The sequence below is a fragment of the Sminthopsis crassicaudata genome, chromosome 2, assembly GCF_048593235.1.
Source record: "Sminthopsis crassicaudata isolate SCR6 chromosome 2, ASM4859323v1, whole genome shotgun sequence".
NCBI classification, from domain to species: domain Eukaryota; kingdom Metazoa; phylum Chordata; class Mammalia; order Dasyuromorphia; family Dasyuridae; genus Sminthopsis; species Sminthopsis crassicaudata.
In genome coordinates, this window is record NC_133618.1 from 338,716,601 (window position 1) to 338,744,597 (window position 27,997).

The following is a 27,997-nucleotide window of genomic DNA, read 5'->3' on the forward strand; positions in this document are numbered from 1 at the left end:
CCCAGGTACACTCTTGTCATTCCAGATGTAGATCCAACAGCAGAGGAGTGGATCCCAAACAGAAACATCTGTGATCTGAGGATCCAAGAAGAAAAGGACCAGACGATGGTCCAGGAAGATCGGCCAGATGTCAAAAGACCTTCAGCATGGCAGCCATGTTCTCCTGACTGTGACACCAGAGATAGCAGACAACAGCTCCAGTGTAGCAGCTGAATTGAACTGTCTTGCATGATGTGCAATACATACAGACTGATAAATGGACAATGGGCTTCTGTACTTACTTCTCCCATGATTACTCGATGTTCATGGTGGCCATGGGGAGAGGCTTTGCCCTGTTTTCCACCTATAGACTATGCTTCTAAATTAGTGGGTGAAAAACCAACACACCCACCTACCAAAGTTAATGAGGCAGTGCTACAGGACATAACTTTTCTTGTATACAACTCTGTACCTTTCTTTACCAAAAGGTGTATACAATTGAAACTACAGACTCATGATATCCTACCTCACTGACATCCCACCTCACTGACATCCTATCTCCTTGAGCATGACTTTATTGAACAGGTTGAACACCATGTTATCCATGCCTGGTTTTGGCCACTGTTGGACCTAGTTCTCATTGTCATAATTTTGTTTGCCTTTGTTGTTATATACACTCTGTAATCTCATTCATCAAGCAAGCTATTGTTGATGCTAAAGTTAGCTTGATGTGATGAGCAGTACCCACTTTACAAGAGAGGGGAATTGTAAGGGTAGGAGGAGGAAGAGGAGTCACGCGCACTACAACATGAAATAAACAGGCTTTGTCTGAGACCCCTGGAAGTGGGTCAGCTGTGAACTAGTAGGGATCACCTCATCGGAGGAAACTCTGGTTGCATTGAGATCCACTTCATTAAAGGGAGGCATCTCCTTCTCTGATTGGTTGTGTGTAAGGAGGAGGAAGTCACTCTCTTTGACCTGGTGTTCACTTGGGAGTCTGCAGGAGTTCAGGAGCAGGATGTGAATATGTGAATAAAAAACCCTGAGCTTGCACATGGCTGTTTTCTTGTGTGCTGCCGTGTATTTAAACTATTGTTTTTATGAAACAATAGCCAGAGATCTCCAGATAGAGATAAAAATTGGTTTAAGCACTGCAAAAGACAGTGAAAAGAGATTTCTCTGAGGATCTGGGAATTAGGAGAGATTGGCAATAGTAAATGAGAATGGTACAAGGGTATTAGCAAATGAAATAAATGTCCAGAGTTAAGCATTTACAGAGTGAATATAAAAAAAAAAAAAAAAAAAAGGAATTGAGAGACAATAAGAAATCCCTAGAGATTGGAGGGACTGAGATCAAAGACGAAGAAGAAAAAGACTACCTCATCCTACAAGATTAGAACAAAGGGTGAGATATTAATGGGACTAGATAAAGCTTTCTCAAAAAAAAGTCTATGAGATAGAGTAGGTCAAACCTTAGGCCTAAGTCACATGATCCCTATTCCCAGGTTGCAGGAAGTCACATCATCTCTAGGCTTAGATGTGCTAAAGACCAAGACTCTAGAGCAGTGAAATGATGTGACCCACAGGAAGAAGACAACATTGGTGACCATTGGTCAATGATGGTTACTTCCTTTCAGTCTATCCAATGAAAAGACTTGGGTCTTTTGCTATTTAACCATCTTTACTGCTTCTGGCTTGTCAGGTTGAGCATATGATGGGACTTGAGATGATTCCCAGGTGTGCTTGAGTCCCTACTGGGACTAAATAAATGCTTTCTCTCTGTACTTGAAGATGTCTCTGTTAGTTAATTTGGAAAGGGGATCTAGCACCCATCCCATACGGATATGATGCTTAAAAAAAAATTTGGAATGTGGAATTGGCTAAAAGGAAACTTCCAACAGATGTTTTCAAATTTTTCAGGGAAGTATTAGGCCTCTACCAAGAGGAATAGGGGCATTGTAAGCAATATAACTCCCCCCCCCCCCCTGAGGCTGGGGTTAAGTGACTTGCCCAGGGTCACACAGCTAGGAAGTGTTAAGTGTCTGAGATCACATTTGAACTCGGGTCCTGCTGAATTCAAGGCTGGTACTCTATCCACTGCGCCACCTACCTGCCCGCAGCAATATAACTTAAGAAAGTAAGAATAGTTTTTGAATAACTGCTTTAGCGACTGTGATAAAGAGCTGATTAGGAAAAAAACAAAAGGGTTAGTATGAAACTGAGAAAAGAATTGGAAGGCAATGGACATTATGAGCAGCAAAAAAACATCTTCCAAAATGAAATTTGTCATGTTTTAAAGGACAGGAAATGAACCATTATTGATTGAGTTGGGTCATTCTATAATCAGGTATCTTTGTACTACAAACCTAAAATCAAAAAAAATAATAATAAATAATAAAGCTATAAAATGAGGAAAAACATATAGTACATAATGAAAACAATTACAACTTCACCTTCTTATGAATTAGTGATTTAAAAAATGGGAAATGGGTGGAAAGGATATTTATGCCAATTAAAATTGCTATAATGAAAAAACAACAATCTAACATTATAACATTATAGTATGGGTCACTCAGGGTCACTTACACAGTACAGTGAGACTTTCAAAAGGCCATTGCCTTACTAACAAATGAAACTTGATAGTAGATTCTCTATTGATATGAGAAGATTTAAATTACAGATCTCTTATTTTTTAAAATTAAAATGGAGAATTTAAGTGATCTAAAAAAACAAAATTAATGAGCTTGAATACATGTTTCTATTACCCATAATGATAAACAAGCAAAATTTTAGAATAATAATGACTAACCGCTTTTGGTCTTTTGATGATGACATTGGCATGAGCAGGGATGTTCAAATCTGAGGAGTCCCTGTTTCAAAACAGAAAGCAATCTTTAAGTTATTTCATATAAAGATCAGTCATCCTAGATCTACATAGTGTCCAATTAATTATTTTATAAACAATGCCTAATTATTTTGAGAAAGATCACTAACAAATAACACAAATTTCCTCATAAAACTTAAGTTGGGAATTCCTCCTTATCATGGTGATATAATGTTTGGTTTTTTGGGGTTTTTGGGGGGAGAGAGGGAAGAGTTTTCATCTTAGTAAGTAGTTTAACTAGATAGTTATTGATTTATCTCTATTTGTTACAGATTTGAATTAATATATAAGTAACAACAGTTGCCATTTTTAAAAAATGCTTTAAATTTATACATGAAAACATTGTGATATAAAGTAATCAAATTTTACAGTAATGTGATTCCTGCTTTTCCAAGAAGGCGCCAAGCGACTATTTCTGCAATTTTCTTATCAGCTTCATAGGTGGTTTGCTGACTAAGAATAAAAACCAGTGGCAAACCAAGTTGGAGATGAATAGTTGAAACTTTTTCAGGATCTTCAGTAATTTCAGTCTTTATAAGAAAAAAGAAAGAGTAAGTTGTAGTTATTGTGCACTCCTGTTCTAAAAGTTTTTACATTTAAATTTAAAATGAACACAATAAAGTTGCTATTCTTATAAAGTTTTAAGTATTAATAAAAATTGTTAACTATTATGAAAGATAAGAATATATGAACTAAATATAATTAACAGAAATTTTTCTATCTTAGCCTGATTTCACAATATAAAACTTAAAATTGTGATAAAGAATCATATGTATAAAATTATAATAATAAACATGGATTTTCTTTAAAATATATATACTATATTGTATTGCTTGCTGTCTAGAGGAGAGAGTGAGGGAAAGGGAGGACGAAAAATATGGAACACAAGGCTTTGCAAGGGTGAATGTTGAAAACTATCTTTGCATATATTTTGAAAATAAAAGGTTATTATTATTATTATTATTTATTTTATTTATTTATTTTTTTTTTTTGCGGAAGCAATTGGGTTTAAGTGACTTGCCCAGGGTCACACAGCTAGGAAGTGTTATGTGTTTGAGGCCAGATTTGAACTCAGGTCTTCCTGATTTCAGGGCTGGTGCTCTATCCACTGAACCATCTAGCTGCCCCAAAAGGTTATTATTTTAAAAAATAAGATGTATATACAAAGATATTGCTATAAGCATTTGAAAGATATTTACATATTTCTTCAAAAAGATCTGAGCTTTCAGAGAACAGCTATTCAGATCAAAAAGTTTCCCCCAAAAAAAGTTAGTAGTCAAAGACATATATTGATGAAAACGTCTGAACAAGAGACACATTAATGAGTGGGATAATACGTCAATTAGGAAAGTGTAAAAAGATTGCCTTGTACTGAAGGTCCAGTTGAGATTATTTAGAGCAAGTTTATTGTAAATATAGTTAGCACAGTTTTGTGATTTTCTACAGCTATGTTCAACAGCACAGGAGTAGGAACAAAATTGGAAGCAACTCAAAATTGAGGCTTAGATAAGCAAGAAAAGTGAGAAAAAACAGGCAAGGTTTTCAAGAGAAAAGGACAGTGTATACAATTAAAGGGATTCACTAAGAGATTAAGATGAGGAAGGGAGAAGTGTAGCCAATAAAAGGGTGATGGTCTGACAAAATGTGATCAGATAAGGCAATTTCAATTTCAGAATCTACAAATAAGAAAGTGGAGCATTTAAGTGATCATAAGTTGAAGAGTATATCTCTAACGTACAATAGAAAAATTGTGTTGTTTTTTTTTTCATGAGAAAAGACCATAGGATATGGGTGTTTAAAGGAATATCAATATGTATACTTGTCTCCTATTATAGAGGCAAAGGTTGGGAAAGAGATTAAGACTGAGCTAGGCATTAAATTCATAACAAACAGAAAAAGAATATCCTGGAAGTCAGCAGACAATGGCTACCAAAATTTTGGTCACCAGAAAAATGGGTGGTGAATATAGATTGAGTGAGCTTTAAATGAGAGATGGCAAGTTTGGAGAAGTAATATTCCAACTCCCCCTCCTAGACCAGTGAGTCAAGGAGAGTGAGTAAAAACACTAGACAGTCATATGCTTAAAGGCATTATAGAGAAACAATGAACAATCAACAAGTACACTCTAATAAATGCTTAATACTTGCTAGGAATTATAAGAGTTAGCCCTACAAAGATTTTAAAAAACTTCCTACTCTCAGGAGTTTATGTTATAACAGGGAGTGAGTGTATGAGAGTGTATGTGTACATGTATATGTATGTAAAATTATACAGCAAACATAAAAAGTATAAATATAAGGTAGTTAAGAAAGGAGAGAACTATCATTTTGGGGAATCAGGAAAGGCTGAAGCTTATGTAGTATGCATTCCATATAATATCCTCCTTTCCAAACTACCTTATATTTAAAAACTATCTATCTATCTATATATGTATATACATATAGAAAGTATAGATAATTTTTTTATTTATTAATTTTTAAAATTTATCTACCTATGTTTTATATGTATTTGTCTTTCCCACTAAAATGTAAGCTCTTTGTGCATAGGAATCATTTTAGTCTATGCAAATTTACCACTAGTGCTTAGTATAGTAACCAGAAAATCTTAGGTACATGATAAACATTTGACTTATTGATTGCTTGACAGAAAGTGATGCTTAACATGCATCTTGAAAGGAGGAAGGAAGGGAAAAGATTCTATGAAGGAGAGACAAGGAGAGAATAAATTCTAGTCCTAGGAGATAGTATAAAGCCATGGTGATGGGAAATGGAATATTACATGTGAGGAACAGAGACAATCAATGTGACTGCATTACAATGAGAGAATTACACAATCCAGTTGAAAGTAGGTAATAAAGGAATTTAAAAGCTACAGATACAAACATTTATATTTCATCCTAGAGGCAATTAGGTATCACTAGAGTTTATTTGAGTAAGGAATATGATCAGATCTGTGCTTAAGGTAAATTATTTGAAAAGATAAACAGCTATTTGAAAGATAAACTGAAGAGGAGAGAGATTTGAGGCAGAAAAATCATTAAAAGGCCATTGCAACAAGATAGTCAAGAATAGATGAGGACCTAACCTAAAATGGTAGCTGTGTTAAGTAGAGAGAAGATAAGATGTTGGATGTAAAAGATTTGAAGAGACAGGAATGGCAAAATCTGACAATTAACTGGATATATGAGGTAAAGAAAGTGAGTTGAGGATTATATCAAACTTGTACATTTGGTAGAATGGGAGGAAGGTGGTGCCTTGAACAGAAATAGACCAAGTTTGGAAAAGGGAAGTGTTTGGGGAAAAGATAAATTCAATTTTGAACATGCTGAGTTTGAAACCATTCCATACAATTTGATGATGATATGGGCGTCAACTGGGTCTAGATCCATTAGTTATTTGTGTAAGGCAAAAAATTAAATTAATGAGATGATAAAGTCATTAAATTAGAGAGAGTAAGGAGGCAACTTGTTTGAGAAGATAGGATATGGGATCAAATGGGATCATAGCAGGCCTGGTCTTAGCAAGAAAAAGAACAAATATCAAAAATTGGGAGAAGAGAAAACAGGTGATGATGTCAAGTTGTTTAGGGATTTTTAAAAAGGGGGTAGGAGAACAAACTTATAACAAATGGCCTTGATTTTCTCATTCAGGTAAACGATGAAGTCCTCATTTAAAAGAGTAAAGAGAAAGGGAAATGTAAGAACCTTGAGATAGGAAGGGAAAACCTTCTGTGTAAATCATAAATTTGAGAAGTAATAAAAAAATTTCCTTGCTGTGATAAGGGTCTAGTATACTTAGATAATATATCAGTAGAACTCTCAAGACGCCCATTTCTTATTTTGTTGTTATATTGTTATCTAACCATTATACCTCCTTTTCAGTTATACATGCCTTTATTTTTTTAATCTTCCTAAAAGTAAATTCTCATTTATTCAACAGACTGCATACATTCACCACATTTTCATTGCAAGATTTGGAATCACAGAATGTAAAATCTGGGAGGGGCCTCATTAAAAGTATCTAGAACAGTTTCCATTTTAGCCCAACTTCTTTAATGGAATCCTATTTATAACAATTCTAATATGATAATTGAGCCTCTATTGGAACAGTTACAATGGCAGAGAATTTTCTCTCTCATGAAACAGCTCATTCCTTCTGTTTATGTATGAAAGCTTTGATTGTCAGGAATTTTTTTTTTTAAATTTAAAAATCAGCCTCTCTGTAACTTATTGTGTCCTAGCACCATCCTCAGATGTCCCAATTCCAAACTCAAATACAGAAGATATGTTTCCTTTTCCACAATCTTTTAAGTATTTGAAGACATTTATCAAGTTTCACAAGTCCTTTATTCTAGGCAACAATAAAAAATTCCTTGAAATACTCTTCTGACAACATTGTTTTAAGATTCCTCACCATCCTGGTGATATTATAGTTACTTAACATTCCTTTTAAAATGAAGCATTCAGAAATGAACATAGTATTCTACATGTAGCCTAATCCACATGGATGACAATGGGATTATGACCTCCTTTTTTTATACACTACTAATCTCTCTTTCTCTTTGACTCTCTCTCTCTTTGCATGCATAACTATACCATACTTTTGGCTTGAGCCAAAAAGCATTACTATTTATTATTTATTTTTATTTTTTTGCTGAGGCAATTAGGATTAAGTGACTTGCCCAGGATTACACAGCTAGGAAGTGTTAAGTGTTTGAGGTCAGATTTGAATTCAGGTCTTCCTAACTTCAGGGCCAATGCTCTATCTAATGTGCCACCTAGCTGCCCCTTAAAAGCACTATTTAAAAAAAAAAAAAAAAAAGCTCTGTGTGTGTGGGTGTGTGTATTACTATATAGTCCTTGTTATTTGCTATTTTAACCATTTTAAGAAAATAAATTAGAATAATAGAATAGAATAACTTCTAAAATATGTTTATCCCCATTAAATTTCATTTTGATAGATTTAACCCATTTTCCATCCTGCTGAAATTTTTTTAGGACTCTAATTCTGTAAGTCCTTAGATGTCTCTGCAGTTTTATGTCAACTGTTAGGAAACAACCTTCTATGCTATCATCTAATTTTTTACAAAAATGCTAAATGGCAAAATATGACATACCTCAGAAAACATGCTAACAACTAAACTAATATCCTGAAAAGATGAATGATGGCTTCTCTTTATACATCATACAAAAATAAATTCTAAATAAGCATTAAATTAACTGTGTCTTGCTTTTGTGAACATGGTCTTCCCCAAATCTATGGGATTAATGTTATACTTGAGGTCTAAATTCCAATACAGATAGTAAAACCCTATTTCAGAGTGACCTCTCATGAACCACCACTAAAGTTTAACCCAGTGAACTCCTGCAATACTCTAAGTGATAAATTTCTCTTAACTCCATATAATACTATTTAGGACACCTATAATTTAATTCATTACAGTAATCTTTTAGGTCTTCAGAAAAGAACTGCAGAAAGCCATCACTTGGGGTGTTTCAAGAGGCTCCTTAAGGTTTATAAGTAAAGTGTGGTACAAAGAATTCTATAATCCCTCCATTAAGCAACCAGTGTTTCTGTATCCCATTCTCCATACAGGTGCTAATTTAATATTACAAAAATATTAATCTGATCATTTCACTACCACAAATTTCGTGGATTCTTATTGCTTTTAGAAAAAAAATACAAAATTATCAGTCTAAAATGTAAAGCCCTCAACAATATAATAGCTTCCACTTACCTTTCCAGACTTATTTCCTATTACTTTCCTTTTCATGTACTCTCTACTCTAACCTGACTGGATAGCTCTGTCATACACTGTGAAAGATATAACATCTCCTGTCTCTGGATCACTACACAGGTGGTCTAGAATGCATTCTCCCTAACTTTACCTTTAAAATCCCTACCTTTATTTCTAAAGCCCACTTCAGATGCTACTTCCTACATGAGGTCTTTCTAGACACTGTTAATAGAGGCTCTGTAATGACTATACTGTAGTTAGAACTTCCCTTCTTCAAAAAGTAGCAGGATAATATAGTTGCACAATAACCAGCCAATTAGAAGGATTTCTAAGGCTCAGAACTGCTTGACAATCTGGTGATCCTTTGTGAACTCTAGCCAAATTTGGCAGTATATAACTGTCAGAAACCATAGAACCAGGCTTGATGAGCTCAAGAACAAGATTGAGCGGAAGCTGCAGATTGAAGATCTTGCTCAGAACTTTCTAATATCCTGCTGCCCAGATTACAGTGTCTAAAGTATCCTCTCCCTTAACCTCTGCTCCTGCACAGAGTCTTCTGGAAACTATAAAATCTCACCCTTTTTCTGCTCCCCTTAAACAACTAAGAATTCTCTCCCTCCTTGCTTCCCACTAAAATCTTCTCTCCCTTACAAGTCTTTTTCTCAGGCAATAAATGCTTTTAATTGATGATCAGCATTTAATTGGTGATTTGCTTCATTTCAGGTTCCTTTATGGGCCTAAGGGTCTTTTGTTAACAACGGCTCTTCTAATCCCCTGCCAATTTTTAACACTTTCTCCTTGAAATTACTTTGTATTTATCTAGATATATTCCAAGTAAATAATCATATATTCTATTTATGTTAAAAAATATACAGAGTTCAGTATTATCTTCCAAAGTATCATAACTACATTTCTTGAGAGGTAGTATTGGTTACTCCACTTTAAAAGTTTATCCTAACATAAATAAAAGAAATGTGCCTAGTAATAACTTTGGAAAAGAAACTCATCTAGATTAGACTCATATCCATGAAATAAAAATATTCTGAATTCATACTTGTGATTTATCATTAATACATACCAACAAAGGTGCATCCATCAGTTTGAGAAATCGATGAATGTTTAATACAGTCAATGGCTGTTCTAATAGAGTTTTTTGGCACTTCTGAGTCAAGTCTAAGACAAGTTTACAATGAAAGAAGAAAAAACTTCCAGATAACATATCAGAATTTGCAGCCCTAATAGTGAAAAAGAGATAAACATATTTACTAACATTTAATATACTTGTATGTATATGTATGTGTGAAGGAGCCATAATTTCAATAGTAAGGTAGGGTACTTTTCTGGCTCCATGTCTTCCATAATCACAATAGATTTTGTTAAAAAGACAAAAACTTCTATATAAACATAAAAGTAACATTTTTATGTGTGTGTTATACTATTCTTTACCAGAGAAAAAAACAACTTTAACTAACATTTTGAAGATTTTCTAACCAATATTAATTTTCTCTACCAATTTCCAAATGAGTTCTTTCAAAAATTTCTAATTCTAGCAATGGAAAAAGAGATATTTATTTTAATGAAGTATCACTTTCTAGTTACGTTATTTTGAAGCATACAGTAGTATTTTCATAGAGAAATACTAAACAAAAACATGCAATAAAGTATAAATAAACTTTCTAATTTTATTATTTTTTATTTATTTATTTTTTCTGAGGCTGGGGTTAAGTGACTTGCCCAGGGTCACATAGCTAGGAAGTGTTAAGTCTGAGACCAGATTTGAACTCCAGTCCTCCAGAATTCAAGGCTGGTGCTCTATCCACTGCGCCACCCAGCTGCCCCCTAAACTTTCTAATTTTAAACTTTAAACTTTAAAAAATCTAAAACAATGAAAACATTATGATATTATATGGAGATGTGTGTCTAAATGTGATAGAATTTAGCAACCATGAAAGAAATAATTATTAAATTACCAAATACTAACAAGGGGAAATCCAGGACTTTTTCCTCCTTCACCTATTTCCTCATTTGGTTATTACCTCAAGGCAGCACCTCGATGAACAGAATGCTATCTTGGGGAGGACCCCACCCAATTGAGAAAACAGCCCTGATTAAAGATGTAATTTTTACCATAACCTACTGATTACTCAGGTAATAGTGGGTAAAGAACAGATTTTTGTCTAGAAATTCCTCAGGCAGGGGTGAGAAGAGCCTCCAACACCTAATTAGAATAAATCCATCTCTCCCTAGAGTTCATTTCTGCCTATTGGGAACACTCATTCTTTCAAGGATATTGAAATCTTGGCAACCTCCAAGATTTCTCTTTGGCTTTTAAGAGTGTCACTGACCAGGGCAGCTAGGTGGCGCAGCGGATAGAGCACCAGCCTTGAATTCAGGAGGACTGGAGTTCAAATCTGGTATCAGACACTTAACACTTCCTAGCTGTGTGACCCTGGGCAAGTCACTTAACACCAGCCTCTAGGGAAAAAAAAAAAGAGAGAGAGAGAGAGAGTGTGTCACTGACCTCTCATTTTTATTATTTCCTAGTCATAATTAATAAATTATGTCCTTAGACTTTTTGATAACTACTATTGTTTCATTTTATGTTTAACAGTTCACTTGAATATAAAAACAAAATAGCTCAAAAATAGTTTTATTTCAATGAATGTTTTTCTATCAAAAAGTTAATTGCTTAGAGAGCTTTATGATCCTCTACAATAATCTACTATTATAGTATTTAATAGACATTTGCACTAAGCCTCAGGACAGACTGAGGGAGACAGAGAGGGACAATGGGAAGAGACACAGTGGGGGGAAATGGGAAGGGGATTAGAGAATAGGGATTAGATAAATAAGAAATGCTGACCTTTATTTCTCTCTTCCTCTAGCTGGTTCTCTTCTTATTCCTCTAACTGGTTCTCTCCCTGTACCCATCCTGCTCTTAGTATCACTTTGCCTGTCTTTCTCCTGTCACTTATTAACTTTTCTTTAACTGTTCCATATTGCAACTACTACTGTTATATTAATTTATATTTTTTCCAGTATGTTTTATGTTTCTAATTTTTTAATTTCACCCCAAGCTCTCCTCTCTCCAAAATGAGGAGACTAACCCTAGTTCCAGGAAGATTGATTTTTACTTAGTACACGGTCCTCGGCTGGTTTTCCCCTGCCCTACCTCCCCAACGCCCATTAAACTCCCTAATTTTTTTTGCATTTTTTTTCAAATTTTGAGATCCTTTTCTAATTTTGATAGACTACCCAGATTAAAGTTTCCTTTTCTGACCACTATTTTCTGTTCCCTTATACCCATCTATATCAGCCTCATGTTTATGGTATTTCCTTATCCCATTCTTTCTATCCTCCCATAGTCAAAAGTCTATAGGAATTGTTTCCTTTCTGATAGTGTCTATCAAAAAACTGAAATCTAAGTCAAATTCATTTTCAAAAAGAGAAGAATTAAAAGGTCCCAAGTTGTGGTAAATGAAAAAAAAAAAATTGGATTTGTAATCAGAACGTCTAGGTTAATACTTAAGAACCATATTATTTTCTTTCATTCTTTTTTTTTTTTGCTCAGGCAATTGGGGTTAAGTGACTTGCCCAGAGTCACATAGCCAAGAAGTGTCAAGTGTCTGAGGCCACATTTGAACTCAGGTCCTCCTGACTTCAGGGTGATGCTCTATCCATTGCACCAACTAGCTGCCCCCAGAGTCATATTATTTTCAAAGTCACACAGCCTCTGTACACTTCAATTTCACATTGATAAAACAATAATGCTTTTACTATCAACATAGGATATTGCAAGAAAATCGCTCTGCAAACTATAATTTGCTACGTGAATGTAATGGGCCAGAACTCTGGAAAAATATACTTAAGGCTCAATATGACTGATTTAATCCTATAACAAAGTGTTAACTCAGTGGAATTGATAAGACAATGATTACCAAGTTTAGCATGGTGATTAATAGTTCTCTAGTTCAGTATGATTGATTTAATCTTACAACAAATAATGGTTCCCTAGTGATATAATGACTGGTTTATACTCAGTATACAGTAATGATATAATTGTAATAGAGTATATAAACTGGGGACAAACTCAGGCAGAGACAGAGAAGACTTGACCAGACTCTGATGGCTCTCCTGCCTCCTGCATTCCTCCACTAAGAAGACTAAGGCACATCTGAAGGTCCCCCAGAAAGCTAGCCGGGCCCCAGGAGAAGGAGACAGACTGTGAAAGAGATAATAAAGACTTTGGATTTTATTCCTGGCCATTCTTGTGGTGATTATTCTGCTGAGACCAAGACTGGTCCCAAGACCTCCAGAAAGCTAACCAGGCCATTACACGTGAATGTAAAGTGATTTTATTTTATACACTACTTTTCTTGCCAGCAAAATAACTATAAGCTAGACTAGAAAATAAATAGTAGTTTAACAACTGTTCAATGATTTTCTGGGTGATCATAGGTAATTGGTTAGTTTCTGGTATACCTAGTAGGTAATTCAGATAAAATATTTCAACAAGCTTTAATTAGATGCTTAAATTATTGTCTTGAACACCGTCTTATCAAAAATACTTTCTCTATTGAGAAAGGAGAAATTTTATTTGTTATAATCATTATGGTGTTTAATTGTTAAATTAATAGTTAACCAATATTCTAAAGAAAAAAAGATTTCAAATTTCTTTCATACATTTCTCTTAAAAGAAGAAACTTAGGTTGCCTTTAAAATATTTGTTTTAAATTAATTTAAATTAAAAACACCAAAATTGTTTTAAAATAAGTGAATAAATGCTAAACATTTTGGACAGATACCTCAAATACATACCCAATTCCTTCCAAAAGGGCAGTTTCTGTAGTTAATACAAATTGATATGCAGTACCATGTACAAAAGCAGTTTCCATTACTGCTCTATGTTCTAAAAAGGATGAGAGAAAGGAAAATGAGTTTAAATATTCAAATAAGAAAAAAGAGTAAGCAGGAAATCACTGTAACTCTCCCACATTCACCTCCAAACAACCATAAAACAGTACCCCCAAAATCCTGGAATAGCAGGACTAGCAAAAAGACAAGGTGAAAGAACCTTTGGAAAGAAATCTTTGAAAGAAACTTGAAAAGCCACCAAGAAAGATGTGTCTCACTTGTGTAAAAAGCTAACATAGTCCAGGACAAGCCAGCAAGGCAGCATCAAGTCCTGCCTCAGAAAACCAGCATGAGTTCCTGAACCCCAGTGGGATGGAATAGGCAAACCGCAACACCAGGATCTCCCACATAGCTAGGGGTATACAACAGCTTTAAAAATTGCCACATGCTTCAGCATAGCCCAGAGCAGACAGTGTCCAGCCACATATCTGCCAAGTGCTTCTACATAGCCCTTTACAAACAGGAAGACATCTGGGATTTTCCACATAATCTAGCAGAGTCAACAACCACCTCAAACCACCAGCCAAGGACACCTCAGTTCAGCACCTGGTAAATACTTATGACCTCCAGCAGCCCCTATCATTTCCTACCCCTCCCATTCAATGCATCATTAGTAAAGAAGGTTTCCCATAGGCTTCAGGGCAACATCAATTACAGCACCAAGCAAACAGGCAGAGCCTACAGTCTGACGCAAGAAGCTTGGGACAGGGCCCATTACATCCCAGGAACAGAGTGAAAAGTTTAAAATAAGGAAAAAGGCCAGAAAAGTTGAGTAATGTAATTTAAATAATTTAAGTTGAGTAATTTATTTTGAAAATAAAAAAAAAAACTATTATTAAAAAAAAATTAAAATGTGAGCAGGAATTAAACAAAATCAAAAGAATGAAAAAATAAATGTAAAACACCTCAGTGGAAAAACAACTGATCCAGATCCAGGAGAGATAATGTCAGAATCACTGGACTACAAGACAACCATAATTAAAATGAAGACCTGAACAGCATCTTCAAGAAATTATCAAGGAAAACTGCCCCAATAGCCTGGAATCAGAGGACAAAAATAGGCATTGAAAGAACCCACTGATCACCTTAAGAAAGAGATTCTAAAATAAAACTCCAAGAAATGTTTTAGGCTTATTTCAGAATTATGAGGTCAAGGAAAAAATACTACAAGAAGCCTGAAAGAAACAATTCAAATATGGAAGAGCTGCAATTGGGTTTAGCAGCTGCAACATTACAATACTGGAGGTCATAGAACATAATATTAAGAAAGGCAAAGGAAGTAGGACTACAACTAAGAATCACCTACTTAACAAAACTGAGCATAAATACTTCAAGGAAAAAATGGTCATTCAATGAAATAGAAGGACTTCAACCTTTCAAAAGGAAAAGACCAGAATTGAACAACAACAAAAAATCTGATCTGCAATATCAAGATTCAAGAGAAGCAAAGGAAAAAGAAAACATAAGGGATTCAATAGAGCTAAACTGTTTATATTCCTACATGGGAAGATGACATTTGTAATTCTTAAGAACTATACTACTTAATAGTGCAGGTAGAAAGAATATACACAAACAAAGAATATGGGTATAAGATGAATTTGAGAGCATGATATTAAAAAATACGGGGAGAGACAGCTAGATGGCACAGTGGATATAGCACTGGCCCTGTAGTCAGGAGGACCCAAGTTCAAATCCAGCCACTTAACACTACCTAGCTGTGTGACCCTAGGCAAGTCACTTAAACCAATTACCTCTCCAAAAACAAACATACAATTAAAAAAAAAAATTAAACAATAAGAAAGAAGTTTAGACTAGGTGGAGAAGGAAGGGAGAGGCAGAATGGGGTAAATTATTTTACATGAAGAAGTGCTAAAGAGATATGACAGTGGAGGAGAAATTGGAAGGATGGGCAATAAGCATTACTTGCACTTTATTCTCATGATAATTGGTTGAAACATGGAATAATATATACAATCATTTGAACATGGAAATCTATCTTATTCAACAGGGAAGTAGGAATGGAGGAGATTGAGTAAGGGTGGAGGAGGGACTAATAGAGGGAAGAGGACATCAGGGAAGTAGGAGACAGAAACAAAACACTGGTAAGGAGGGAAAAAGTAAAAGGATAGGAAGGACAAACAAGAGTAAAAACAGGACAGAGGGAAATACACAATTAGTAATCATAATTGTGAATGTGAATGGGATGAACTCTCCCATAAAATGGAAGTGGATAAGTAGAGTAGATCAAAAGCTAGAATCTTACAATATGTTGTTTAGAAGAAACACATGTGAAGCAGAGGGACACACACAGAATAAAGATAAGGGATTGGAGCAGAATATATTATGCCTCAGCTGAAGTAAAAAAAAAAAAAAAAAAGCAGGGATAAAAATCTTGATCTCAGACAAAGCAAAACCAATGAAACAAAAAGATCTAATTAAAGGAGAAAAAGAAAATACATCTTGTAAAAAGTATCAAGAAATGCCCTGCACTACAATCCACTCATTATGTCTTGGCTCACTGGCCAGAATAATTATACCTGTATGGAATTTTTGTCTATATTTGTGGGTTAAAGGGTAGAATAATTACTGCTCTTTTTGAAAACTGCTTCCTACAGACTTATAAGTTTCATCTCATCACAATAGATAGGAAATCAAGCTACTTCCTAGTAACTACCATCTCTAGTATGTTACACACATATCATCTCTCCAGTTAAAATGTAAATTCCTTGAGGACAGGGATTATTTTCACTTCTTTCTAAATCTGGAGCTTAACACAGTGCTTGACACAAAGGAAACTTATAAAATGCTTGTTAATTCACTGATTAATTTTTAAAATTGACTTAGAAAATAAAAATGCAACCATTAAGATAGTTCACTAACAATGTAAATCTCATTTATCTTTTAAACATTTTTTCCAGCAAGATCCATTTTCTCTCTCCCTCTTACCTTCTTTCTACCCTCAATGAGAAAGCAAGAAAAACAAAACACCTATAATAAACACGTATAAGCAAAACAAATTTCCACAAAAGACATATGCAAAAATAATGTTTCAATTTGCACTCTGAGTTTATCACCTCTTTATTGGAAAGTGAATGATATGTTTCATCATAAATCCTCTGGAATTGTAACTGGTCATTAAAAATCAGAGTTTTTAAGTCTTTCAAAGTTGTTTCTCTTTACAAAGTTGTTGTGTAAATTGTTCTTTTTCCCTCCCATGTATATCTTAATTATAAAATATTCTTTCATAGACTGAAACAGACACAAATTTGTTCAATGATCCTCAGGCTATAAAAATCAAGTAAGTTTGCCAAAGTTCTTCCAAAAAGACAAGAAAATGTTTAAAATGTGGTTTGATAGGATTATAGGATTACTATAATTTTCTCATTTTGAACAGTAGTTCTCTCTTAAAACAGCTGAAAAAGGTGAGGGCTTTTTTTTAAACTGACATTCACTACTAAATCATGCTCAGTTTGCAAATTTACTAAAACCTTAAGATTTTTTTCCACAGGGACCATTTTCTAAGCATGTCTCCCCAGAACTGCAGTTATGCAGTTAAATTTTTTAAGCAAAACACAGGACCTTGGACATATCTCTTATTACATGTAGAGATCATTGTTATAGAGTAATGAAGTCTTTTTTTGGTTCTTGATTGAAATTCAGTCTGCTATGTTTCCCATACTTATGTCATCTCAAATTTTATTAGCAAATAAATATAATTTATTATATTATATTATAATTTTCAAATTATTGATAAAATGTTAACTATTATTTGATAAGAGAAACTAGTCTGGATAATGGACCAAATTGGACAATGAAGGGATTTTGTTGTTTACTCATTTTAGTCGTCTGACAATTCATAACCCCATTTGGATATTTGGATTGGATTTCTGGGATAGAGTCATTTGCCATTTCCTTCTCCAATATATTATACAAATGAAGAAACTGAAGCAAACAGAATTAAGTGGCTGGTTCCACAGCTATTACATCTCTAAGGCCAAATGTGAACTTAGGTCTTCCTGACTCCAGGCACCACTATACCCTACCTAGTTGCCCCACAATAAAAGGTATTATGGTATAAAAAGCACGGAACTTAAGAGGCAAAAGAAGCACAGAATTTCAGAATTAAAAGAAAATTTGGTTATTATTTGGTTCAACATATATAGGAAAATGAATCACTTTTACAACATTGTGTGCACTTTGGGATGTTAGGAAATTTGTCTCTGCAATTACTGTTCTCAATTCAGTGGTCTGTAATGAAGTGAAGCAACTCTTAGAATCCTAATGACAGGAGAATGGGTATGTGCAATGACAAAAACTGGAACTACTGTAGCCCAGTGCTTACTATAATCTAGAACTGACTACAAGTAACGAGAGATGACTGTACCACTCTTCCCCAGGAGGCCTTCTCCTTGGAAGACCAGGGGATGGCTTTGTTGGAAAGGGTTTCTTACCTGGCAATAAGAAGGAGTTTTCAAAAGAAGTGTTTACCCAACCAATTCCCACAGAATAAGGGAGGTGATCCCTTAAAGACCCCTCCTGAGCCAAAGATTTTGTATTCCCCTTCACCCTCCCAGAGAGCTCTCAGAGAAGGAAATCATGAAGGATAGACCAAGGAAAACTAAATTGATGGCAGTACAGAACAATTCTCCTTGACTCATGATGGGGATTAGTGGCTCCACAGGAAGTGCCATGATCTTTGATATGACATGATCCTGATATCCTGTTTATGAGAGTTAAATTCAAACCAAGGGCTCCTACCACTTCTAGATTCATAAGCCTGATAGGTTCTTTCTAGTTCTATGAGCCTGACACAGAAACTCACCTCTCTTACCCAGAAATAATCCCATCACAATGCCCATAATCCAAAAAGATCAAAGAAAGAAAAAAAGGGCCCAAGTACACAAAAATAATTATAGTGGCTCCCTTTGGTATAGCAAAGAACAAAGAGAAAACTAATAACTGGAGAGATGAACAAATAAAAGTCTATGAATATAATAGCTTATGAAAAAGAGAAATATGAGAGGGATGAATTCAGAAAAACCTAAACAAGACTTGTATGAATTAATGTAAAGTGAAGTAAATAGAACCTGGAGAAAAATTTCTACAACAATGTAAAAGAAAGAAATCTGAACAGAATCTGAAAGAATTAAGAACTGTGATCAGATGTTCAATGATTAGCCATATCTCCACAGGACTAGTAGTTAATAATAAATGGAAAGAATCCATATATCACCTCCTGAGAGAGAATCCAAAATGAAAACTCCCATTAATATTATAGCCAAATTCCAGAGCTCCTGGGTCAAGGAGAGAATACTGCAAAATCTTGCAAGCAGTCAGAAATAAACAATTCAAATATCATGAAACCAAAGCCAAGATAAAACAAGATTTAGAAGCTTCTGCATTAATGTATCAGGGCACTTAGAATATGATATTACAAAGGGCAAAGGAGTTTAGGATTACAACCAAGAATACTTACCCAAAAAAACCAAGTTTAATCCTTCAAAGGGAAATAATAAGCATCAATGAAAAAGAAGACTTTAACATATTTCTGATGAAAAGACCAGAGCTAAATAGAAAATCTGACTGACAAGATCCAAGAGAAGCATAAAAAGGTAAACAGGAAAGGGTAATCATAAGGGACTTAAAGTTAAACTGTTTATATTCCTAAATGGGAAGAAAGATATGTGTACTTCATAAGAATTTTTTCATTATTATTATTATTATGGCAATCAGGAGTATAATTAAACAGAGAACACAAGTTTGAGTTGAAAATGATAGGATGCTATCAAAAAAAAAATAAGATGTAGGGGTAAGAAAGCAGAATATACTAGGAAATGAGGAAAGGAAGGTGTAGAATAGGATAAATTACCTTACATAAAAGAGGCAAGACAATACTTTTACAGTAGAGGGGAAGATGGGGAAGATGGTGGGAAATGCTTGAACCTTATTCTCATCAGAATTGGCTCAAAGAGGGAATAATATACATGCTCAATTAGACATAGAAATCAATCTTTCCCTACAGGAAAATAGGAAGGGAAGAAGGAGAAGGGGAGAAGGTGCTCAAAGAAGAAAAGATGGTAATCAGAACCAAAACACTTTTGAGGAATAACAGGGTGAGAGGAAAGAGAAAATAGAATAAATGAAAGAATAGGATAGCAATTAGCAATCATAACCATGAAAAAATTTTGAAGCAAATTTCTCTGAAAAAGACCTCTTCTCTCAATTATATAGAAAAATGAGTTAAATTTATAAAAATAAGAGTCATTTTCCAAATGATCAAAATTAAAAGGGTCAAAAGATATGAACAGTCAGTTTTCAGATGAAGTAATCAAAACTATATGTATATATATATATATAAAGAGAGAGAGTCATATTAAAAAATGTTCTAAATCACTATTAATTAGAGAAATGGTATTAATTAATAGTAATTAGAGAATTCCACAGCTATTAGATTGACTAATAGAGAAAAGAAGAATGACAAGTAGATGGGAAGTGGGAAAATAGAGACAATAACTGACAACAATTCTGTAGAGCAATTCTGGCAGCAAAAAAGAAAAAAAAAAAAAAAAAAAAAAAAAAAAGATGCCCATCAAGGAATGGCTGGACAATCTGTGGTACATGATTGTAATAGCATTGGAAGGCTATTGTGATATAAGAAATAATGAGCTAGATGCTCTCAGAAAAACCTGGAAAAAACTGATAAAAAGCAAAATGAGTAAAACCAATAGAACATTGTACACCATAATGATGAATTGTAGATGACAGGGGGCAGCTAGGTGGCGAAGTGGATAGAGCACCAGCCCTGAATTCAGGAGTTCAAATCTGGTCTCAGACACTTAACACTTCTTATCTGTGTGACCCTGGGCAAGTCACTTAACCCAAGCCTCAGAGAAAAAAAAAAAATTGTAGATGACAGCTATTTTTATCAATACAATGATCCAAAACAATTCTGAAGGACTTGTGATTAAAAATGTTTGCCAATCCCCAGAGAATACAGATCAAAGCATGTTGTGTCCTGCTTTCTAGAGCCCCCAAGTTGGGGTGACAAAACGTACTGTTGCTTTCTAAAGCCCCCACACTAGGATGATTAAAATATTGAGTCCTCTGTATGTGCAAGAATGTTTGTGGCAGCCCTCTTTGTGGTGGCCAGAAACTGGAAACTACGTGGATGCCCCTCAATTGGAGAATGACTGAATAAATTGTAGTATATGAATATTATGGAATATTATTGTTCTGTAAGAAATGACCAACAGGATGATTTCAGAAAAGCCTGGAAAGACTTATATGAACTGATGCTGAGTGAAATGAGCAGGACCAGGAGATCATTATATACTTCAACAACGATACTGTATGATGATCAATTCTGATGGACGTGGCCCTCTCCAACAATGATATGAACCAAATCAGTTCCAATAGAGCAGTAATGAACTGAACCAGCTACACTCAGCGAAAGAACTCTGGGAGATGACTATAAACCACTACATAGAATTTCCAATCCCTCTAATTTTGTCTGCCTGCATTTTGGATTTCCTTCACAGGCTAGTTGTACACAATTTCAAAGTCCGATTCTTTTTGTTCAGCAAAACCACTGTTTGGTCATGTATACATGTATTGTATTTAATGTATACTCTAACATATTTAGCATGTATTGGTTGACTTGCCATCGGGGGGGGGGGGAAGGAGGGGAAAAATTGGAACAAATGGTTTGGCAATTGTCAATGTTGTAACATTACCCATGCAAATATCTGGTAAAATAAAACTATTAAAAAAAAAAATATATATATATATATATATATATTGAGTCCTGCTTTCTACAGCCCCCATGCTGGGGTGATTAAAATAGCCTGCTTTCTAGAGTCCCCAACTTGGGGTGATAAACATACCATTGTTTCTAGAGCTCTCACACTGGGGTGATTAAAATATACCATCCTAGAGGAGAAGTGATAGGGTGGGACTCCCAAGGATGGTGGAAAAATGGAATCTGTTTATTCCAAGGACTTTCCCCTTTTTATACCCTCATACCCTTACGTAACAAAAACACTGGGCATGCACCAAGTATATACTGCACATGTGGGACCACATAAACAACTTGCTATTGTATGTACTTTGCTACCTGGTATTACTCTTCCACCTGATATCACTCTGCTTCAATTACAATACAGGTTGTCACCATCCCCTGACTTCCCAAAAAGGCCGAGAGCCCTTAGGAAAGATGGGGAGCCAAACCAGACATTGTTAGCGGGTTCCCTCTGGGATGAAGGGTCTTATATCTCACCCAGAATTACCCCACTGCCTGTGACCCTCAACAGAAGCACACTTTTTAAACTTCTTTTATTTGGGGGTTGGGAGATGGATTATTTTGATCTGTTTTCTTTAACAAGATGACTAATTTGGAAATATGCTTTGCATGACTATACATATATAGCTTTTATCAAATTGTTTGTCTTCTCAATAAGGAAGATTGGAAGAAAGGAAAGGAATTTGAAACTCAATTTTTTTAAACAAATGTTGAAAATTGCTTTTACATGTATTTGGGGGGAAATGAAATACTAAATTTAAATAAAATAATAAAACAATTCTACTCTTCTTTCTTTTGTTTTAGAAAATTTCATAAATTTTTCATTAAAAAGTTATGTTAATGTATAATGGGTTTTATTATTGTTATTTTAAAGTAAAAATATTTTATTAAATAATAACATTTTAAAATCTTATCCATTTTAATTTCTAATATAGTAAGCTCTATGACTATAACCCACATAAAGGAAAAACTCTTTGAACTCCTCTATAATTTTTAAGAGTGTAAAAGGGTCTTGAGATCAAAAAGTCTGACAACTATTGGTGGAAGCCTTACACAAATTTTTACGATGCTATGTATAGCCATTTTACAATAAACAGGTTTGTGGGGAAAAAGAACACAAAAAAATTTTTCATTATGATTCTATCCAGGAAAAACATACAATTAAAAAAAAATTAACTCCTGTAATCTAAAATTATATGATCAAACAGATATAAATCAGTTGCAAAACTGCTATAAAAAACCTTTGTTCTACAGTTTATAATATACAATTTGTTATAAAACAGAAAAATAATACTGCCCTATCTCATAAGGAAGTAGTAAAAAATTAGGATATGTCTTGCCTACTCCCATTATTCACTTGTCAAAAATCAATTAAACTTGGAGATTTCCTACAGAGTATAATTTTGACAATGCATGTGTTTTTTGTTTTTTTTCTTTACATGCTGATTTTAGAGACCAATCTCGGCTTAAGATGAAATTCCATTGGGATGGTGATTCTGAGAAGATGGTAAAGCAGATCAAAACACTGTAGATTTCCTCCTCAAACAAAATAAAATAGCACTTCGAGACAAAGCTATCAAATTGGCTAAAATGTCAGGAAAAGATAATAAATGTCAGAGGGGATGTGAAAAAACTGGGACACATACATTGTTGATGGATTTGTGAACTGATCCCATCATTCTGGAGGGTAATTTGGAAGTATGCCCAAAGAGCTATAAAACTGTATGTACCATTTGCTCCAGTAGTGTTATTACTGGGTCTATATCCAAAATAAAAGAGAACCTACAATAAAAAAAGACCAACAAGAGAAGGAAGAAAACATCATTCCCTTGGTGAATGCAGAAGTAATGAGGCAAAAGTGCTGAGTTCTTGATTTCAGTTTCAGTCTAGAAAAGGGAACTGAAGGTTATAGCCTCTGGAGGTTTCTCTGGAAGCAAGTGCATTTCCAGCACAGTGTGCCAAAAAGAGGATAGGGTGGAGTGGGGGGGAAGGGGGTGGCCGTGACCCAGGTGTTACTTGGAAAGGTAAAGGAGTACAGAAGTCCGACCCAGAACACAGCTCAAAAAATAACAGTAAGAAGGACCTGAAGCCATGGTACATGGCACATCATCTACCCATACCCCAGGATTAAAGGTGATTATAATAACAAGCTGCTATAAATTAAACAAAACAAAAATCAGTAGGCAAAAGAGAAAAGAACACAACCACTGACAGTAACATGGGAACAAAGTTCATCCTCAGAGGAGGACAGTGAAGCAAAAAAAAAAAAAAAAAAAAAAAAGATTTAAAAAACCTAATGAGGGAAAGTGAAGAATTTTTTTAAAAAAATATGAACAATCCAATAAAAATAAGACTTTGAAAAGAAAGTCAATAACTCTGAAAATTAAAATTTGACAAAGGGAAGTTAACAAAGTTATAAGAAATAAAAGGAAAAAATAAAACATTAAAGCATTAAAAATGGAAAAATAGAAAAGAATGTGAAACATCTAGTAAGAAAAAAATGATCTGAAGAACAGATCAAGAAGGAAAAAAATTAAGAATAATCAGACTACTTACAAGGTACTATCAAAAAAAGAACCTTGAAACAATAATACAAGATACAATTAAATAAAAATGTCTTAAAGTGTAAAAACATGAGGGGAAAGTAGAAATAGGGAAAAAAAAAAAAAAAAAAAAGGCAAACAAACCATCAATCACTATCTGAAAGCCATCCTACAAGGAAAACTTAGAGGAATTAGCCAAATTCTGAAAACCCCAGGTCAAGATGCAAATCTTATAAACAACAAGAAAAAAACAATTTAAATGTGCTGAAACCACAATTAGAATTACACAAGATCTAACAACAGTTACATTTAAAGACCACAGGTCTTAAAACACTATATATTGAAAAGCAAAAGAACTGGGGCTGGAAATTATCCAATCAGCAAAGTTAAGCATAATCCTGAATGGAAAAAAAAAAAAAAGGGACATTTAGTGAATTGCCAGGTTTTCAAAAGTTCCAAAAGAAATATAAGGTAAATATCAAATACTAATTACAAGGGAGTTAATAAGGACAAATTGCTTATTTTTTATATGTGGAAAAATAAACCATACTTCAAAAATTGTCATTAGTAATTGGGTAGTCTGATTGTTGTTGTTTTTTTTTTGTTTTGTTTTGTTTTGTTTTCTTTTTGAGGCTGGGGTTAAGTGACTTGCTCAAGGTCACACACGTAGGAAGTGTTAAGTGTCTGAGACCAGATTTGAACTCGAGTCCTCCTGAATTCAAGGCTGGTGCTCTATACACTGCACCACCTGGCTGCCCCATAATTGAGTAGTCTGAAAGAAAGATTGGGATAGAGATGAATATGATGTGACTCTAAAAAGCAAAACCATTTAGAAAAATATAAAAAGAGTAATTATCTTTTACCAATGAGGTAAATGTAAAAATCTTTTACAAATGAGGTAAAAAACTGACACAAAGGAATTAAAGTGAGAGGTGGACTGGTAGTTCTGGAATCCTACTTTCATCATGAATAAGTTAAAGAGGAAACTCTGTGTGTGTGTGTGTGTGTGTGTGTGTGTGTGTGTGTGTGTGTGTATGTATGTATGTATGTATGTATCTATATATAAAAATAATTTTAAAAAAAACCTTCTAAATTCAGAAAGAAATAAGAGAGTAAGGAGATAGGGAGGGAGGGAGGAGAAGATAATGATGGGATTATTAAAGAGAACCCTGACCATTTACAAGGGAATAAAAGTCTTCTAAATATATATAGAAATAAGAGAATAAGGGTATGTGATAAAAGGGTACATAGATTAATGAAAATGAAATAAGGTGGCATAGAAGAATGGAAATTGGATAAAGAGGATGTAACATATTCATTTGGAAGGTTATATAAATCTTCTAAATTGAAATAGAAACAAGAGAGCAAGGGGAAAAGATGGGAAGGAGAGAGAACAAAGAAGGGATTCTTGGAGGAGGGTAAATTAAATAATAGAAGAGCAAAGTAGTAGAGAGAAGTAAAACAGAGGAGTCAGGAAGGATAAAAAATAAGAGATACATATGAACATAAAAGAAAGATCAAGAGTATAATTTATTATGTAAAAAAAGCAGGGGAATAATCATGATTTCAAAGTTAAAGTTAAAATAGATTTAATGGAAAGAGAAAAATAGGGATATTACACTAGATGTCAACCATATTACTCAATATTGTTTTAGATTATTTACAATAGGTAATATAAGGTTGAAATATTGCTATGGTATAGGAAATGATAAGTTGGTGGAGTTAGAAAAATTTGGAAAGACTTGGACATATGAAGATATTATTCACCTTCAGGGAAAGAGAGAACAATCAAAGTACAATCTTACACAGATGCATATGAATATGTTTATGTATGTATGATTATACATATCTATCTGTATTAAGTGTATATATCAATGTATGTGTTTGTGTATATATGCATATGGGTGTGTATTATGCATATATACATAAATACACATATAAATATATCTGCACTTAACTGTAGTCTTCTTTGGTGGGGAGAAAGGGAAAAAAAAGATAAAGTAAAAAGCGCATAGCATACAACAAAAGAAAACCTACAAGGATACAAAGAAAAAATGGACAACTCTAAATACAATGTGTATCATTTACTGCATATGCTTTATTGAAGTGTAAATTTATTGCTTTACATTTTGAATCTTCTCTTATGTTCTCCTATGCACATGTAATTTTTTTTTCTATTTGTATTTAAGTTTGAAAGAAAAGAAAAAAGAAAAAAATGTTGGAACTCATTATAATTAGTCAATATTAATTAAATGCTACACAGTAACAAAATTATTAAGTAGATGATCTATAAAATATATTTTAAAGTTTGACATTCAGGGTCATAATTTCCTATTTTAATTACCTTCTACACAGTTACCCCAATATAATGACACCTCAAAATTAAAAGTTTTTACTTAGTACCTGGTGTTCCAATTGCTCTCACATATATGAGGGCAATATTTGTTTTTCCCTTCATAGCATTTTCTATATTTTCAAAGTCTTCTACTGAAGTAATGTATTTTATTTCATTAAATAGAAGTGCACTGTGAAAGAAAAAAAAAAAATCAAGTTTATAGACATTCCTTCCAAAAAAGAAAAAAGATTAAATAAATAAGTCAACTTCTCTGATTCCATAATTGTGACAAAGAAGAAAACCAATTTTAAAATCACAAAACAAATGTAATGCCTCCTGTTTAGTTACAATATTAATCAACAATAAGAAAATCAGAATTATTCTACATGATAAGACTCTATCATTGTACAATTCATGGGACAGCAAAATTATCTTCCATGATATCACTTCAATTCAACATTCTTTAAGCATCTATAATTGAAGCAAGGAATTAGTAGGTACTAGAGATAAAAAGATAAAAATTACAGTCTCCTGCCCTTTAAAAACTTAAATTTTATTAGATAGAAATATAACATGTATACAAATAATTATAAAGTAGAACAAATACATACACACACAAATATACATATATAGTAGAGGCAAAGAAAAAAAACAAAGTTTTCTCGCAAAATTTGACAAGAAAAAATCACTTTAAATGGATAGATCAAGCAAAATTTCATGATACCTAATCTAGATTGGGAAAGAGGAAAAAATGTCAAAAAGAAGAAATGACGAAGAAATACATTTCATGTAATAGATGAATTCATCAATATTCCAGTTAAAGTAAGTAGTAATACATATTATCCTAATATATTCAAATAATCCGCTGTCAAACTATCATCCACTAATACGTAAAATTTTCTTTAATATAATTATATTTTTGGACTATATATAGTACCTTGTATGTATACTACCTTATACATTTCTTTACTATTTATATAAAATAGCTCTTAAATATCATGTCCTAAATAATGTCCTTAAACATCATTTAAGTCATCTTTTGAACCCTTTAGGGATATTTAAGTGACATGATAGTGTTGAGCCTGGAGTCAAGATGATGTGGCTTCAGGTGTTTACTAGCTGTACTGTCCTTAGGCAAATCACTTAAACTCTGATTCAATTTCAATTGTAAAAGCATATACCTATTAGGTGAAGATCAAATAAAATAATGTGTAAAGTTCTTATCACAGTTCCTAGTACATAACATATATTCAATAAGTAGTTATTTCCCCACCCTCCTGTTCTTTTATAGTCTATTTTCCTGAGATACATAAATCAGAATGACACTCAATAAGTAATCTAGTACTAAAATTGACTCAAAAACTAGAATATTGCTTTCAATAAGGATGGAATTACATTTTCTGTTTTGTTTCTGTTAGCTTTTCTAATTTTATTGTTTCTGTGATAACAAAAAAAATTAAACTGATTATACTTTGATAATAGTCAATAAAAATTTATTAAGTATCTATGTTCCAGGTGATGTGGTAAGTGCTGTTCTATTCCACTTGAAAAAAGGTTAAAAATAGCCCCCCTGGCCTCCAGGAGTTCACAACCTAATGGGGAAGACAACATGCAAATAAATGAATAAACGAATTTTTTACAGGAAAAACTGGAGATAATGGATAGAAAGAAGTTTGGAAAAAATGCTGTGGGAGTGAATAGTGAGTTAATTAGGAAGATGTAAAAGAATTCTTTTTTATTTATTTATTTTTTAATTAAAAGGATCAGGAAAGGCAAGAGTTATCAAGCTAAAAATGAGGATGAGAACT

At 33.7% G+C, this 27,997-nt stretch overlaps 1 protein-coding gene across 8 annotated transcripts in view; it reads right to left on the bottom strand.

Moving 5' to 3' along the window:
* Positions 1-27,997, bottom strand: part of TXNDC16 (thioredoxin domain containing 16) — a 128,038-nt gene that overhangs the window by 63,025 nt on the left and 37,016 nt on the right. For all 8 annotated transcript variants that reach the window (XM_074290547.1, XM_074290548.1, XM_074290545.1 and 5 more), the window contains 5 exons: positions 26,258-26,379; positions 13,418-13,508; positions 9,678-9,834; positions 3,233-3,393; positions 2,789-2,849 (listed from right to left, as the gene is read on the bottom strand). In XM_074290547.1, coding sequence (XP_074146648.1) covers positions 2,789-2,849; positions 3,233-3,393; positions 9,678-9,834; positions 13,418-13,508; positions 26,258-26,379 — 592 coding nt within the window. The remainder of the gene's footprint in view (positions 1-2,788; positions 2,850-3,232; positions 3,394-9,677; positions 9,835-13,417; positions 13,509-26,257; positions 26,380-27,997) is intronic.